At 39.2% G+C, this 16,939-nt stretch overlaps 1 protein-coding gene and 1 long non-coding RNA gene across 7 annotated transcripts in view; one reads left to right on the forward strand and one right to left on the reverse strand.

Moving 5' to 3' along the window:
• Positions 1–15,476, forward strand: part of CFAP65 (cilia and flagella associated protein 65) — a 43,951-nt gene extending 28,475 nt beyond the window's left edge. For both annotated transcript variants that reach the window (XM_087950377.1, XM_087950378.1), the window contains exons 24-33: positions 238–396; positions 3,196–3,342; positions 4,054–4,170; positions 4,732–4,869; positions 6,547–6,612; positions 8,473–8,687; positions 9,628–9,798; positions 10,377–10,664; positions 12,604–12,741; positions 15,154–15,476. In XM_087950377.1, the coding sequence (XP_087806503.1) occupies positions 238–396; positions 3,196–3,342; positions 4,054–4,170; positions 4,732–4,869; positions 6,547–6,612; positions 8,473–8,687; positions 9,628–9,798; positions 10,377–10,664; positions 12,604–12,741; positions 15,154–15,259 (1,545 nt within the window). In that variant the 3' untranslated portion in view covers positions 15,260–15,476. The remainder of the gene's footprint in view (positions 1–237; positions 397–3,195; positions 3,343–4,053; positions 4,171–4,731; positions 4,870–6,546; positions 6,613–8,472; positions 8,688–9,627; positions 9,799–10,376; positions 10,665–12,603; positions 12,742–15,153) is intronic.
• LOC148133206 (uncharacterized) overlaps positions 1–16,939 on the reverse strand; it is a 52,796-nt gene that overhangs the window by 22,970 nt on the left and 12,887 nt on the right. For all 5 annotated transcript variants that reach the window (XR_015746585.1, XR_015746584.1, XR_015746583.1 and 2 more), the window contains one exon: positions 4,070–4,163. This is a non-coding gene — a long non-coding RNA (uncharacterized LOC148133206). The remainder of the gene's footprint in view (positions 1–4,069; positions 4,164–16,939) is intronic.

Here is a 16,939-nt window from a genome sequence, read left to right on the forward strand (position 1 = left end):
ATCTTATCTCAGGGTAAGTTTGATGTATTATTGATTCCATTTTCCTAATCTTAGTTCTTCATCTTGATTTCAACAATATTTTTCTTTTTTTTTAAACTCCCAAACACCCCAAAATCTGCTACACACATCTTTCCCCCCAAATAAATGGCTAGAAGGGTTCATTTTGATCCTTCTTTTATTATGGCCATTGTTCTTTTAGCTACAATTTTGTTTTGTTTTCTTTTTTTCTTTGCACAGGTGGATGTACCTATCCATATCCTGGATGGAGATTCTGCTTTAATTACCTTTCAAGGAGTAGGCTTTGATCCACAAGTTATGGGAGAAACCGCACAATTTGATAAAGTCGTATCTGCTGCAACAACTCCAGTCTCTGCCAAATTAACAGTACCTGGTCTGGTAAATCTGGGCGTTTACTTGTTCCAGTATCACACAAGAGAGTGTTTTACAGAGATTTCAGATTGCCAGTAGGAGTAAGTGAGCCACTGGCACTGGGAAAGCCATTCTTATATGATGCTGTCTTATCACAAGTAATGTCTTTTTCCCCCCTTCTTTTTACAATTAAAAAAAAAAAGGTCCTTGTTTATCTGATGAGCATCTGGGAAAGCACAGAAAGGATACAGTTTTCATGCCAAATCCATTGGTCAAGCTGGACATTGTGCAGGCTCTTACATGTTCTGCAGAAGGTCCAGTATGACCTCTTCAGTGATGAGCCAGGGATGGTAGAACATGCAGTCCAATTGAATGAAAGATGAATGCTCTGCTGCTGGTATTGTTCTGTTGCCATCTGTAGGTTGCCAGAAAATGTACCAGCAGGTATTTGTCTCACACATTGGAGAACACAGCCCTGTGACTCTCGTCCTGTATGAATGTACTCATTGGTAACATATTGGCAGCTCCCAATAAAACCGATTTGCCATAATTTCAATATTTGTTGATCTATTAGGCAGAATTATTGTTGCATCCACCTATAGGCAGAAAGTGGTGTTGGACTTGTATATTGAAAACGGTGATCACTTCAATCAGATTCTTTTCTTAGAAGCTAAAGATGTTACATTTAGTCTGAAAGGTGCTTTTTCAAAAGGTAACTGGACTGGGTTTTGTTTTTTTTTTCCCTTGAGGAAGAAGAAGAAGACAATTCGCTTCTCATCCAAGAAGCTTCGTCAGTTGTGATTGGATGGGAGGTGGATGGGAGGCTAGGTTCTCACAGGATGATGAGGGGAGGGATGGAAGGATTGTATTTCTTTGCAGTCCTCTGGTCGAAATACAGGCAGCCCTCGACTTACAACAGTTCATTTAGTGACCGCTCAAAGTTACAATGGCACTGAAAAAAGTGACTGATGACCATTTTTCACACTTAACGGCCGTTGCCGTATCCCCTTGATCGCGTGATCAAACTTCGGATGCTTGGCAACGGGTTCACATTGATGATGGTTGCATTATCCAGGGGGTCACGTGATCAGCTTTTGTGACCTTCCGACAAGCAAAGTCAATGGGGAAGCTAGATTCACTTAGCAATTCACTTGATTCACTCAACAGCAAAAAAAGGTTGTAAAATGGGGCAAAACTCACTTATCAAATGTTGCACTTAGCAACATAAATTTTGGGCTCAGTGGTCATAAATTGAGGGCTACCTGAAAAATCCTTCCATTCCCCTTCCCCTCCCCCCCATCCTGTCAGAAATTATCCTTCCATCTTCTCATCATCGAGTCACAACTGATGAAGCTTCTTGGATGAGAAGTGAAACTTCTTTCTCCTCAAGGGAAAAACAACAACAATCCAGCTGCTTTTTGAAGAAGCGCCTTTGAGACAACTGGATGACTGAAAATCTCCATAGATGTAAAGCTCCTAAGATTGCTAAGATGTCCTATGGGAGATTTCAAACATAAATATCATTAAAATGAAAACAACATCAAGTTGTTTTGCCTGCAAGGAATCCATGTTGTGCCATAATGTTTGTGACTTGGATTAAATGGTTCTCATAGCAGAGCCAGAATCGCCGTGCTGTCAAGTCAGTACTGCTTATACTTATTATGGTTGAGAGTAAAAGCTTTGACAAAAGAGAAAGATTTTGCAGTAATCCTGATGCATTTGAGTCTGGCAGGCTACTAAAAAGCCATAATGAATGAACTGGAAAGTTTGGATGCATTATATATTCTTTTGAAAGTGAGTCTTCTATTTTTTCCAAAAAATACCATGGATAGAGCAATAATAGAGTAGCAAGTCCAGGAAACAGCAGCAAGTGTGTGTATTGCCCCCCAGAATATTCTTCCATCATACATATATATATCTCCTTGCTTCCACAACATCCATACATTGCTTTCTACATTGCTTTTTGTTCTTTAAACTTCTCAATTTTTGAGAATCTCCATGCAACTATGATTCTTTGACTTTTATGTATAACTTGCAGTCATTTACTCTGTTTGTTAACTGCAATCATTTTGGTTTTTGGAACACTAATTTTAAAATACCTATATAAAAATATAAAATACCTATATTTTTGTTACATTGCTTAATCTATTTGACTCAACCATTTCTTTTTTGCCCTGTTCCAACCAATTTTCACACCCTCTTCCTATTCATTCTGTGGAAAGAGTTATCTATGTTCTAATGCATTTTCAAGGATCCATATTTTTCTCATCTTGCAGTCATTCTACTTTCTCTCTTTGTTTTTCTTCCATGTTCACTTTTAACGAATCCACTCTTAAATAAAAGTTTGTTCCACATTAAGAATATTTTCATATCCTTGTATTGTTCGCTAATTTTCTAAGTCTTTCATCATAAACATTCTAATCAGTCATGCTTTTTGATTCAGATCTTTCCAATATACTGTACTATGAGTAGACTTATGCTTAAATGACATATTTGAAATAATTATTCATTTTTGTATGTAAATATGCCCCCAGGCATAATTCTCATTTTCTCCAGTGTCTGAAGACCTAATTAATTTTTCTGTACTCTCTTGATTAATTTCTACCGATCCATTTATGTTGCCTACAGAATAATATTTTCCCTCTATCCCATTCATTCCACCTTGGCAGTATTTTATGTATGAAATGCCCCATAAATGTCTGCCATTAGCTACAGGATCTACGTACCACTGTAGATCACCTAGTTTCCTTCCACTGGCTAGGCCGAGAAAACAAAGGGATCCTTACTTATTAGGCTAGCATTTCACTCTGTTTATTTTCTTTCCAGGCAGTATATTTATCTCAGCCACGGATATGTCTTGGCAACATCCCTGTTTACAGCAAATGTAGTCGCCTTTTTTTCCTCAACAATGCTTCGGAGGATGAGGCCATCATTTTTACCTGGCACATACCAGGGATCTCTCCTACTATGACGGTGAGTTTCATCTGCATGTTGTTTTTTTAGCTTCCTTGTCTTTCCCTAGCGATTCTGTTCCTTTCAAATTTCCTCAATGGCAATGTCAGAACACTTGCTTAATTAGCTTCAATTTTGTACGCTCAAATGTCTGAACTGGGGTTGCACCACAAATGCAAAAATCTTCAAAAGTTAATGTATTTGCTAAAGAGAACAGGATGGCCCAATTGCAGTGTTGTATTTTGTGACTATGAAGTAATCAGTATTTTGCTACGGTGGCTATATTCAACTATTTTAACTCTTTTTTGAAGTCAGGAGGAAAAAGTCTATTTCTAGAGCAACAAACAAAGATATTTAATGTGACTGTAGTATGTTGCATGCTTTACTATATGTACTCATTCATTTATTTCATTGTTTTATATGGCCACCCAATTTACAAGACTGAGCTGAGTGAGTTACAGTTTAAAGAAACACGAAATGTCTTAAATATATAATATATAATGTAATATAATGTGATGTGGTGTAATATAACTTAAGGACATAAAAAACAAGATAATGGAATAACAATAATAATTATAATAAGAGAAGCAATTGAGGCCAACCCAACACATATCTCATTCAAGATCCTTGCATTCATGCCACAATCTTTAGAGCCTCGTGGAAGGACAGAAGGATGAGGACAGTCTGAATCTTGAAATATTGTGATATAATAATCCATTGTTTTGTTTCAAGGCATTGAAGATCATACCTCAAACTGGAATTGTGCAGGCCGGAGAGAGCACTCATTGTGTTCTTACACTGCATGCCGGTGAAAATCCATGCTTCTACAATGTGGATTTGATCTGTGAGGTGAGACATAGTGGATACCTTAGATAAAAGTTTTCTTTAACACCAAAAGCCAGGGGTTTTTGGTTGCTTATATTATTTTGGTGCCAAACAGAAAGGCCATAGTTCTAAAGAATATGAGACTGCACTGAAGTCTGTCACTGATCAGTTCATTAAAATTAATCAGTAACAAATGTAATAGAGTAATTAAGGCTGAATGGCTTTTGTCAAGGAAACATCTGCATAGAAACCTCAAGAAGATAGAAATAATGCACACTTAACACAAATTATATTTTTCCATGATGGTCAGTTGGAATGCATGATTAAACATGCATGATTTCATTTCCTCTTTCCTGTAATCCAAACATGTTGGCTTAACTATTCTGCATATAGTGATCTTGTTTTCTCTTTGGTGAGATATTTGTTTCCAGTAATTTCTACGAAGTCATAACATTAAACTAAAGTGCGACCAGAAATTACATTTCAGAAGGCACGTTAAGGGGTGACATATCTCACCAGTACAGAAGAAGAAAAGTAGCAAAAATCTTAGTTGAATAATGTTAATCTTAGGTATTTTCCCTGTAGATTTTTACTCAAAACTCGTTAGATCAATATGAGAAAGAGTTGCAGGAATGGGAAATTGAAAACGCTCGCCAAGCTGTGGAGTTTACCATCACTGAGAAAGACTTGGATACAAAGAAGGACCCAAAGGAACCTTTAAAGGTAAAAACTAGCTTGCTATGAAGGGACATCTAATGAATATCTGGATTAGAATGTATTTCTTTAAAAAAATTGTTATCAGTTGATTCTGTGTTTTGTGAACATACGTAAGAAGATACTAAAAAAAAAATACCTTGAGATGTTTTCAGCTTACAGGAGAGTCTGATGTAAGACTTAGCTACATCATTTAGATGCCAGGGTCATTCAGCTCCTCAGAATTAGCAACTGCTTATTCAGACATTACAATAGGTGGATTTGTAAATGATTGTAGATGCATTTGCTGACAGAGCAATTAACCAATGGAACAATTTGCCTCCTGGATGCTGCATCACTGGAGATTTTCAAGAAAAGATTGGACATTCATTTGTTTGGGATGGCATAAGGACTCATGCCTTAGACAAGGGTTGGACTAGAATATCTCTAAGGCCTCTTTTTAGTCTTGTGATTCTATATTCTATGATTCATGTTTTCCTGAATATATTTTCTAAATATACCAAGGAAACATAAGTTTAAATTAGTGTTCACATTTTAGCTACCTATTCAAGTTTTAGCTACATAAGGCCAACCAAATCCTTTGATGGAAAACCTGGAAAATCTAAGTGGCATCTTCCTTTCACTAACTTATATGAGTTACTTAGGGCAGGGTCCCCAACCACCGGTCCGCGGACCGGTCCGGTCCGTGGAACAAGTCCTACCGGGCAGCTGGTTTGCTGGCGCCGCCATCTTGTTTTGATGAAAAAGTGCTTCCGGTGAGCTTTTCCGGGTAGAAAGCTCACCGGAAGCACTTTTCACCAAAAGATGGCGGCGCCAACTATGCCAGTACCGGGCCGCGCCATAAAAAAGGTTGGGGATCACTGATTTAGGGAACTCCCTATGGGAAACTCACTGATTCTCATTCAGTTCAGTGAAGCTTGCATAATCGTATGTATTATTATCTTAGTTCCATTTGTATTGTTTTATTATTATTTGTATTGGAAGTTCTAAGTAAAATGATAAATAAATATAAATAAAATTTGTTTTAATTATTGATTGTGTATGCCATTAACCTCATATAAATGCCTGTCAAATTACACGAAAATTAAAACACCCATGGTATGATATGGATGTGATAAAGTGTACACAATACATATAAAATATCAGTAATAAAGCATGCACAATACATTTGAAACATCAACATTTCAATTTTAAAAGGTCCATGGTCAGAAACAACCCCTTAACATAAAAATACAATGAAATTATAATGGCTGCGATGTTAAATAAGTACATTTATTTTCTATTAGCACATCTTTTTACAAGGATTTGGGAATTAACAGTAGAGGGAAGGCAAGAAACTTACAACTCCCTCACCCCCTTACTGTATACAGTAATATGTCAAACCCGGGGAATTTTCACAGTAAATCCATGGCTTGCTGTTGAGGGGGAAATCAGCAGGGGCAGGAGCGTATGCTTGACTTTTTCTCTGAAGACAATTTTGTGCTTAGAATCCATCACGGATTTTTCTCCAGTCTCATCTAGACATCCATAAGGAGAAAAGGAGCTTGGAGATTGCCCGCTTTGAGCAGAAAAATGATTGGCAGAAAGAAGGTTAAAGTTTTTTGGGGTAACTTGCTTCATTCAGGTGTATATCACATCTGTTCAAATTCTATCACTTTTTGTTACAATTATCTTCTTTTTCTTTAGGGAGCTCCAAATATGCCAGGATTATCAAAGTTTTCTAAAGTATTTACGAAGATAAGAAAATATAAGGTAATTAGTTATGTGCCTTTATGTAGATATAGTGAGATCCCTTGTTGTCAGCCTCTGCTCCAGAAACAGAGCAGGAAATGTAAATCTTCCAGGCATATTTCTTTATTGTTCTACACCTATAGGTATAATGGATATAATTAATCATGAAAGGCATAAGATCATAAGGTTAAAAGTTCATGCCATGAAAAAAAAACCAAAGGATGAGATGTATATAGATGCTTATATGCAAATACTAAGAATCGGGGGAGTGTTTGATGTTAGGAAAATAACGTGGCATAAATTATGGATACAGTGGGATACAGTTATCTTTGTGACATGACCTCTGAAGAAAAGAAATGGAAGGGCATAATGGGAGAAGTTCTGCTTTGTATGCAGACTGACATAAAGCAGAAGCCACAAAATGGAGCAGAATCTTCTACTGATGTCCATATCAATCCTCCAAAGCTGGTTAGTACTCAGCACATACTATTGTCCCACACCAAGAGGCTAAAGCTGACCTATGGATAGAAAATGAATTAGAGAAAAAGAAACAATAAACATAATTTCCCTTCACGTAAGCATAGTTTGGGAAAACGAATGTTCTGGACAGGACTAAGAGACCAAATTTCTAGATATTCTGAATAGCTGTACACTCAAAATCTATTCAAAAGGCTAACAAGAGCAGTGTTTTGCATATTTTATTGATGCCTTATACTTTTGGGGTCAACATTTTGCAAATGTTCCTTTTTGTTTTCATAACATTGCAACCCTGACCCGAATGCTAAGCACAGTCCAGAATTTTGCTTGAGAGATGCACTGAACCAACTGGGAATCAAAAAAATATTATCTTCAGGTGTATCTAAAAAGCCCAAGTCAATCTAGTGTGACTTCAGAAGATCAAGCTTTTTTAATAAATAAATAAATAAATGGATTAATGAAAAGAAGACTGAAAGCAAGAGTCAAGCAAGTCAGTCACTAAATGTTTGGCAATTTTTTCAAAGCAACAATAGTAGAATCGCAGCTACAAATGTCCAGAAAGGCTACCATAAATCTCAAAAGAATGCCAAAGTGCCTAACGAGCACGATCCAAGATACAGTTGAAGGCAAAACTCTTTCTCTAAAAAGTGGGCATCCTTCCCATGTGAGAACAAAAAGGAACATTGGAGGGTGGGGAATATAAGGCATTGATAAAATATGTAAAACACTTTGCAGAGCACACACAAAAAAAGAACATTAAGAGCAAAAAAAAAAAAAATCTTCAAAGATATTTGGACTAGGAAGCCTATCAGCTAGGACATTGGACAACAGGAACATTAAAGGAGTGCTCAAGCTGGATAGGAAGATATGGTAGCAGAGAATTTAACTTAATTGTCTGCTTTGGTCTTCATTGCTATGAAAGTACGGCAGACACCTCTGCACTAACTGACTTTGTAAGCAGGAAGATTGAACCAAGTGAAACAAACAAGAGATTAAATTATAATCCCAACTGACAATTAAAACTAAAGATAAACTTGGAGAAGACTCTACTACGAACCCTCCAGGTTTTTTGGGGTATTAATTTTGTTGAACCACAGGGTTTCTAGGTTGTAGGCTCTGCAGAATTTGATTGGGTATCCCACTTTGTCCTCAAGGATTGGAAAAGAATTGGGGTGTGAATGAGTGTGTGTGAGAGAAGGCTGCATATAATTCCTGAGCAATTCAAGGGAAAGGCTGCAAATAGGAAAGATGTATGAAATGAAATGAAATCATTAATTCCCACCTACACATTCCTTCTGTTACCTTCTCACATTTCATTCCTGAACAAGATGCTTGTATGTTCCAAGTTAAACGGGTTAGTTAGTCCCTTTCGCTGAACAGTTTGCTTTAACTTCTTCTCAACAGACTCTTCCTCCTATTAAGAACATCAGTGAGCCAAATGCCCCTGCTAGCCGTAGCCAGAGGAGGCAGATAAGGGACAAAGAGGCCAGCAGGTTCTGGCCCAAGCCTGAAGTCACCAAACCCTTCCTCATGCACCTAGGCTTTACAGCCAGGTCCCACTCAATCGATGATTTCTTGTCGAACTTCTCTAGTGACTTGCCCCAGCACTTCCTTTACCGGTAAGACACGCTATTTTCCTTGCTTTCTCCAGATGTCACCTCTCCAGTTAGAGATGTTGGATCTCTGCCGATTCTCCGTGTAGAGATGTTATGTGATGCTCTTTGGTCATGTATTTATCTGTAGCTGGATGTGTAACTTATCTTATCCTAAGCCACACTTATTTGGGAATTGTTGAATATACCATAGGGGCTAGATTTCTGTGTTGGACCAAGCCGTAAGTTTACAAGACACAGTCCGGGTAGTCCTCAAGTTATGACCACAGTTGAGCCCAAAATGTATGTTGCTAAGGAAACATTTGTTAAGTGAGCTTGCCCCATGGGGGGACTGGATTCCCCATTGACGTTGCTTGTCCCCATTGACTTTGCTTGTCACATGACCCCAGGACACAGCAACCGTCATAAATATGAACCAGTTGCCAAGCATCTGAATTTGGATCACGTGACCATGCTGTAACGTTCGTAAGTGTGGAAAATAGTTGCAAGTTGTAACTTTGAACAGTCACTAAAGGAACTGTTGCAAGTCGAGGACTACCTGTAGTAGGTTTATCCGATGTACTGATCTGGCTTAGCATGTTTGATGATAGGTGAAACCACTTAGCTTTTAGCATGATGAAGTTACCTAGTTTGGTAATGAAATGCCTGCAAGAATACAACCAAGCTCAGAGAGCATCAAGGACCCCATCGAAAACCACCTAGTCCTTGCTTTAATTTTCCTTGAATTGTACTATTACAATTAAAAACTGTTTTATATATTGCTTGCCTTAATGTGGAAATATTGGAATTGGGGGGAAAATCTGATTGCCTTCCCACTCACTCCTGTGGTGTGAGAATATTTAATAAACTGAACTGAAAGACAAATCCTGCCTCCTTGTTTCTAGGCATCTTGTGGTCGTAGAAAGACTTTGGTCAAAAAAAAGTTTTCATGTTTTTTTTAAAATAGCCAACTGAAGAAGAAAACAGCAAGAAAAGATTCTGTACGTAAGACATCTCTATTCTCAGTTGCGAGCAAAAGTGGAAAAGGATCTATAAAGGATGCCATCTGGATGGATCTAGAAAACTGCACAGAACAAGAAGCCCAGCTACTGACCGACATGCTGTCTATGGTGATCAAGTAGGTGGCTTGTCTGTCAAAAGTCCTGAAATATTTGGATGGTATATATGCCCTGCCTTACTGTATATAAGCGGTATATCTTATAAATCTATAGACTGCAGGCTTAGGATATGTATCATATGTAGTATGGCCTGCTGTTTCACCAGGATGCTGAAAATAATGTAGTTTGAGTTATTCCTGTATGCTTTCAGAAGAACTCCATAAGGAAGATTAAATTAAATCAATTATGAGAAATGCAAGGCCTGATAGATTGGATTCCTTGTCCAGATCCAGTGTACTACACTGATATGAACCGCTCAGGTTCGACTTCATGCTCCATCAATCAAATTCACTGGGGGACTTTGGACCAGTCATTATCACTCAGTTCAGCCATTGTCTGGCTGGCCTACTGTATCTCTGGCAGAGTACGATTGACTCCCAGTAATTTTGCCTTCTTTTACCCCTGACACATCAACGAATCATCTTAAGGGTGTATTACCTTTTATATTACCAGGTTTTCAGGTGCTATGAACAACAATACAACCAAGCTTAATGATCCTTAAACTAAATTGCAACAGATATCCTTTTTGATATTCCAGGGGTTTGTTGGAGGAGAAACAGTTCCAAGAAGCAGTGGCTAGAAGCCTCACAGAACCCATACCTTACTTCTACCAATTCTGGAGTGAAACATCAGCAAAACAGAAAAAGAGTCCAACTGGCACCTCTCCGGAAACTCCTTGCCCAGAGATCAGTGCTAAGAATAGAACAGAGGATGAAGATTTGGGAAGGGAAACAGTATCTCCCAGAGTCACTTCATTTGTTACAGAGAACCTAAGTGTCATTATTCGCAAGGAACAGTCCCGGGAAGACAAAGAATTCCTTATCAGGTGAGACAATTTGAACAGCTCTAAACTCAAAGGGCAGGCCAAATAGCTGGGTGTTCTAGGTTAATATTCCTGTAATGCAAAAGAATATCAGATTTATTGATTGATTCTATCTATAAGGCTACCGAAAAAAATATTGACCAGGGAAGCTAATGATCAGGATGCCATGTTTGTCCTGAGCTTCTAGAACAACATATCAATATGTGCAATTTGAATCACAAAAAGGATGGACTTCATACTGCGTATGGTTTACCGAGAAGCCTCCTGTTACTGTTATAGGTAAAGGAATAGGTCTGGCAAACGTGGCAATAGTGTCTTTTCAAAGCTTAGGTCCTCACAATGGCCTTAGGCATAGAGCTTCAATGTCTTAACCATTCTCTTTTTCTACTCCTGCCACCCAGAGGTTTGTTTCATAAAGCATAGTCAAAATCAGGCACGTCAAGTTCCAGCAAAAGAGTATTAGAGTAAGATTCTAAGGGATCAGAGGCAGGTATGTGATCAGAAACAAAAAGATACTCAAATTCCCAGACAAACGGTACCGAAGGACCAGGAGGAACCATATAGTCAAAGTCAGAGGTTAGGATTCAAAATATCGGTACTGGGCTGGAGAACCCAGAAGCAGAAATATGGCTAAATCCAGCCAAAATTGCAATCTGGATACAATATACGATCTGAGAAGCTTTCTATAAAGGTAAAGGTCCCCTCGCACATACATGCTAGTTGTTAATGGCTCTAGGGGGTGGTGCTCATCTCCGTTTCAAAGCCAAAGAGCCTGCTCTGTCCAAAGATGTCTCCATGGTCATATGGTCGGCATGATTAACCCCAAAGGCGCATGGAAAGCTGTTACCTCCCCACCAAAGGTGGTCCCTATTTTTCTATTTGCATTTTTTATGTGCTTTTGAGGTTGGCAGAAGCTGGGACAAGTAACAGGAGCTCACCCTGTTACACAGCACTAGGGATTCGAACCGCTGAACTGCCGACCTTTCACTTGACAAACTCAGCATCTTAGCCATTGAGCCACTGCATCCCCTAAGCTTTCTGTACATGTGTTTTATGTTCTGGCATTGGTACTGAAGTTTGAATGAAAGCTTAAGTCTACCAGGCTTGTTGTGAAAGTACTGGTAGTACAGGTTACAACGGACCTTCCTGGAGGTACTTACAGTCCAGTTCCAAAATTACGACAGCTGCCGCAAAAAAGACCGTAAAATCAATGCTTTATGAAACAAACCTCTTGGGTGAAGGATACTTGACTGGTTAAACCTGGGCATGAGTCGATCATGCGCATGACCCGATTTACAACCATCACAACTTACAAGTCATAAGTCAAGGACTACCTGTAGTATAAGAGCTGCGGTGGTGCAGTGGTTAGAATGCAGTGTTGCAGGCTAATTCAGCTCACTGCCAGGACTTCGATCCCCCCCAGTTCAAGGTTGACTCAGCCTTCCATCCTTCTGAGGTCGGTAAAATGAGGAACAAGATTGTTGGGAGCAATATGCTGACTTAGAGAAGCCCTGTAAAGTGGTGTATAAGCCTAAGTGCTATTGCTATTGTCTCCTTGCAATGTTAATCCTGGATGAAGTTTTTCAAGTCTTTCAATATAGAATATTGCCAAACAAATTGTAAACATTCTCTAGTCTTATGCACTGCCAAAGTACCTCTCATTAGTAGACAATGTTTATTTCCCCCTATCAATTTAGTTTCTCATTTTATATATAGTATTTTCTATGTAGCTGACTTTTAAGTACACCAAGGTTGGAGTTGTTTATTTTCACCACAAAAATATTATCTTGGGCGAAGGATACTTGACTGGTTAAACCTGGGCATGAGTTTGTACTATTGGCTATGGCATTATAAAAGGGGCCGTGGGCACAGTCCCGCGACAGCAAAACAGGAAACCCCAGCATCAGGGAGCATGAAGATCTGAAATGTGCTTTCTGTTAAGGATGCCCGCATTTGCAAATCTGGCTGAAATGGTGCTGGATAACACCGTCCAGAACATTCTGGTGGAGGCCAGTCGTGGGGAAGTAGTGCTGACAGCACGGCCGAGAATCATTGCACACTCTCCTGTTTTCTCCCAAAAGTGAGTAGATCAGCAGGGAGGGATAAGGGCTCCTAGCATAAAAGGACGGGTTCAAAATTAAAACGTAATCTAGCAGAGTGGACTTGATGCCTGTTTTGAGTGAGTTTAGGAATGGCTGAAACGTGTTTCTGCACAGGTTCTCTTTTGTAAGTCCGTGTAGTCCAACTACCCTGTTTCTCCAACAATACGGCCTCCCCCAATAGGAAGTCCCAGCATGTTTTATAGGCATGAAATGAAATTAAGCCCCTCCCCCCAAATTAAGGCCTATATTAAAGCATGCGAAATGGGGGGAATGGTCCCCCCACCACTTCCCTAATGGCTTGCCGTTAGGAAGTACTTTTGTTGCACACCCGGATATGGTGCTGCCTGCGTTGACCCCGATACAAAGTGCCCCACCAACGCCGAGGTCAACATCCAAGCCGTCGCCGCCCACCCTAAGATGCAAGGGGGGGGAATTAAGTCACCCCCGAAAAGACGGCCTAGCCATTTTTTCGGGGCTCAAAAAAAAAATAAGACCCGGCCTTATTATATGAGAAACACGGTACTCCTTTGTGGTTTCTTCTTTAGCTGCCTCCTCGACTTACAGCAGTTCATTCAGCGACTGTTCAAAGTTACAACGCCATTGAAAAAAAGTGACTTATGACCATTTTTCACAGTTGCAACCTTTGTAGCAGTCCCTATGGCTATGTGACCAAAATTCAGATGCTCGGCAACTGGTTCATTCTTATGACTGTTGCTGTGTCCCAATGCCCTTTTGCAACCAATTTGACAAGCAAGGTCAATGGGGAAGCCAGATTCACTTAACAACCGGGTTGCCAACTTATCAGTTGCAGTGATTCAGTTAACAACTGTGGTAAGAATGGTCGTAAGAGGGGGCAAAACTCACTTAACCAATGTTCCACTTAACAACATAAATGTTGGGCTCAATTGTGGTCGTAAGTTGAGGACCACCTGTATAAGGTCCAGAAGAATCCCAAGGAGTCCTTGAAAAGGATTGTGTAGAGGAAAGGAAACAATAGATCGTCCTCAATTTATAATAGTTTGTTTAGAATAGAATATAATTCTTTATTGGCCAAGTGTGATTGGACACACAAGGAATTTGTCTTGGTGCAAATGCTGTCAGTGTACATAAAAGAAAAGATACATTCGTCAAGTGTCAAGAATCATAAGGTGCAACACTTAATGATAGTCATAGGGTACAATAAGAAGAATAGAATAGAATAGAATAGAATAGAATAGAATAGAATAGAATAGAATAGAATAGAATAGAATAGAATAGAATAGAATAGAATAGAATAGAACAGAATTCTTTATTGGCCAAATGTGATTGGACACACAAGGAATTTGTCTTGGTGTAAATGCTCTCAGTGTACATAAAAGAAAAGATACATTCTTCAAGAGTCAAGAATCATAAGGTGCAACACTTAATGATAGTCATAGGGTACAATAAGAATAATAGAATAGAATAGAATACAACAGAACAGAACAGAACAGAATTCTTTATTGGCCAAATGTGATTGGACACACAAGGAATTTTGTCTTGGTGCAAATGCTCTCAGTATACATAAAAGATACATTCGTCAAGAGTCAAGATTTAGTAACTATTCTAAGTTATAATGGCACTGAAAAAAGCGACTTATGTCCATTTGTTCACAATTATGACCTTGCATCATCCCCATGGATGCGTGATCAAAATTCAGACATTTCAGACACTTCAAAATTCAGACAGCTTCAGTGTCCCCGGGGTCATGGGATCCCCTTTTGCGACCTTCTGACAAGCGAAGTCAATAGGGAAACCAGATTCACTTAACAACTATGTTACTAACTTAACACCTGCAGTGATTCACTTAACAACTGTGGCAAGAAAGGTCGTAAAAAGGGAGCAAAACTCTCTTAACAACTGTCTTGTTTAACATAAATTTTGGGCTCAATTGCGGTCGTAAATTGAGGACTACCTATAATTGGGAAGAAAGGTAAGGACCAGAGGTGGCATTCAGCAGGTTCTGACCAGTCCTGGAGAACCGGTAGCAGAAATTTTGAGTAGTTTGGAGAACCGGCAAATCCCACCTCTGACTGGAGATTTTACAGGATCCTTCCCCTGCCACGCCCACCAAGCCCCGCCCACAGAACCGGTAGTAAAAAAATTTGAATCCCACCACTGGCGAGGACCATGGATTCAGTGGGTAAGAGATGTGAGAACTAAAGAACAGTAAGGAATTGACGCATTCCTTAAGCTGAGGGAAAAATCTCGCACAACAATTCTGTGAAGGAAAGGCCCTCATCTGCCAGAGTAGTACTTCGTTTCTAGGAAAGGACTTGCCCAACCTTGTTCTTTAATGAGCGGGGATTTTATAAAATTAATTTACAATGGTTGTAAAGTTGTGAACGTCCAAAGGAATTTTTGTCTTTCAGAGGTGTCAGTCCCATAGTTTCGATGCACAGATCATCTACAATACCGGGGACTTCCAGTGAAATCAAGAACTGTGAAGGGCAGCGGCACATTGTCTTGGCCCCATAGGAGCTCGCGGAAGACTTTGGGATCACTGCACATATTCTTGGTGGGAAGACAGCCCTTTGTGATTAATATCCCTGCTGGAAGATGCCTCTGCAGAATTGGGTCCAAGGAGAAATGACATTTGCAATAGAATCTGATCTGATTTTCCTCTGTGCAAAAAACGTAATAGCAGAGGGCCTTGTCCTGAGTTTAACATTCAAAATAAAATTTCATTTTGTATCACAGGAAAAGTGATTCTAATTGTGTCAGGAAAGAAGACTGAGCTTTTACCTTTCATAGAAACATAAGTGATTCTGCTTTCATTTTTGTAGGGTAAGTGTTCGGTTTTCACTCCAGCAGGGGGCAGCTTAGGCTTCTGGCCTAGTCTGTCAATAGCAGGTTTCACTAGATGTTAAATGCAGAGGATACTTTCCTTGGTTACTGCGATCTCCAGGTGACGCTGAAGTTTTAACAACTGCACATGAATACAAAGCTGTAGCAACTATAAGAAATAATATTGACTAGGAAGGAAGTTGGCTTCCTGGAGCTGGTTCAAAAACAGGTCCTACACAGAAAGAGTCCTTTATTCCTTTTCGGTTTTAATACGGTGCTTCAAAATTTCATTTCAACTCTCTCCATGGATTTTGCTTTACCCTGTAATCAAATGTTCTGGAGTCCAGTGGTTTACCAGTATTTATTAAGAAAAAAAGGTTTCCTTCAAATCATGTTGAAATAGCGACAGAGTCATGGACACATCCATATAACGTCCTTGCTAATACTAAATAGATGATATTGATGGAAGGATCTTGCATCAAAGGATCTAGTAGGATTCTTCTAGGGATCGTTTTTTTTTAAAGGATCAGAGAACATTCTGTGTGGTTCAGTCATCAATCTGGCCTGTGCTGGACATCATGCTTGGAGGCATGGAGTAGACACACCTTTGGAGCACATGATTGGTGGCAAAATGCCATCGCAGCTCAAATGGAATCAAATAGAATTGCATGAGCATTGGAAACAATAGCTGCATTCAACCTTTTCAGAGAATTTGCCTTCAACTGTAAACACTTCTGTACCCTCCATACTACTAGCACTTTCTCATGTAATTTACTTTAGCAGTAGAATTTGACTATCACGAGAGAATGACTGAACTGCCCAAGCCCATAATCCTATTTTAAAAAAATAATAATTTTAGACGGAAGCTAATTTATTGCAGTGAAATCACATTGGCTTTAATATAAATACTTTTGCTTTTGTAGGGTGTCTACATATGAGCCTCATTACTCATATGCAAATCAAACACTCTCAACCTGTTTTACATACTTCTGCATTTTGGAAGATTCTCAAGTGTAAATGAAAAACAAGTTCTTATTTAGGGAATTTATCTCTCCTTGCCTTCATTTGAGAGCCAGTTTGCTACTGTGGTTAGGGCATCAGGCTAGAACCCAGGGAGAGTGAGAAGTCTAGACCCACCTTGGGCGCATAGCCAACTGGGTGATCTTGGGATAGTTAGTTTCTCTCAGCCCTAGGAAGAAGGCAATGGCAAACTTTACTGAAACAACCTTGTCAAGAAACTGGAGTGGACAGGCTTCATTTTAATACAGTATGTTTATAGTGACAATTTAAAAAATGTCTTCTAAAACAGGAACTAGAAATAGGAAAATATACCTGCATTTAAAGTACATCCCAAAATGATTGAACCCTGAG

The sequence above is a fragment of the Notechis scutatus genome, chromosome 1 (assembly GCF_049901735.1).
Source record: "Notechis scutatus isolate UNSWTSFEM ecotype Mainland chromosome 1, rNotScu1.2, whole genome shotgun sequence".
Lineage (NCBI taxonomy): Eukaryota > Metazoa > Chordata > Lepidosauria > Squamata > Elapidae > Notechis > Notechis scutatus.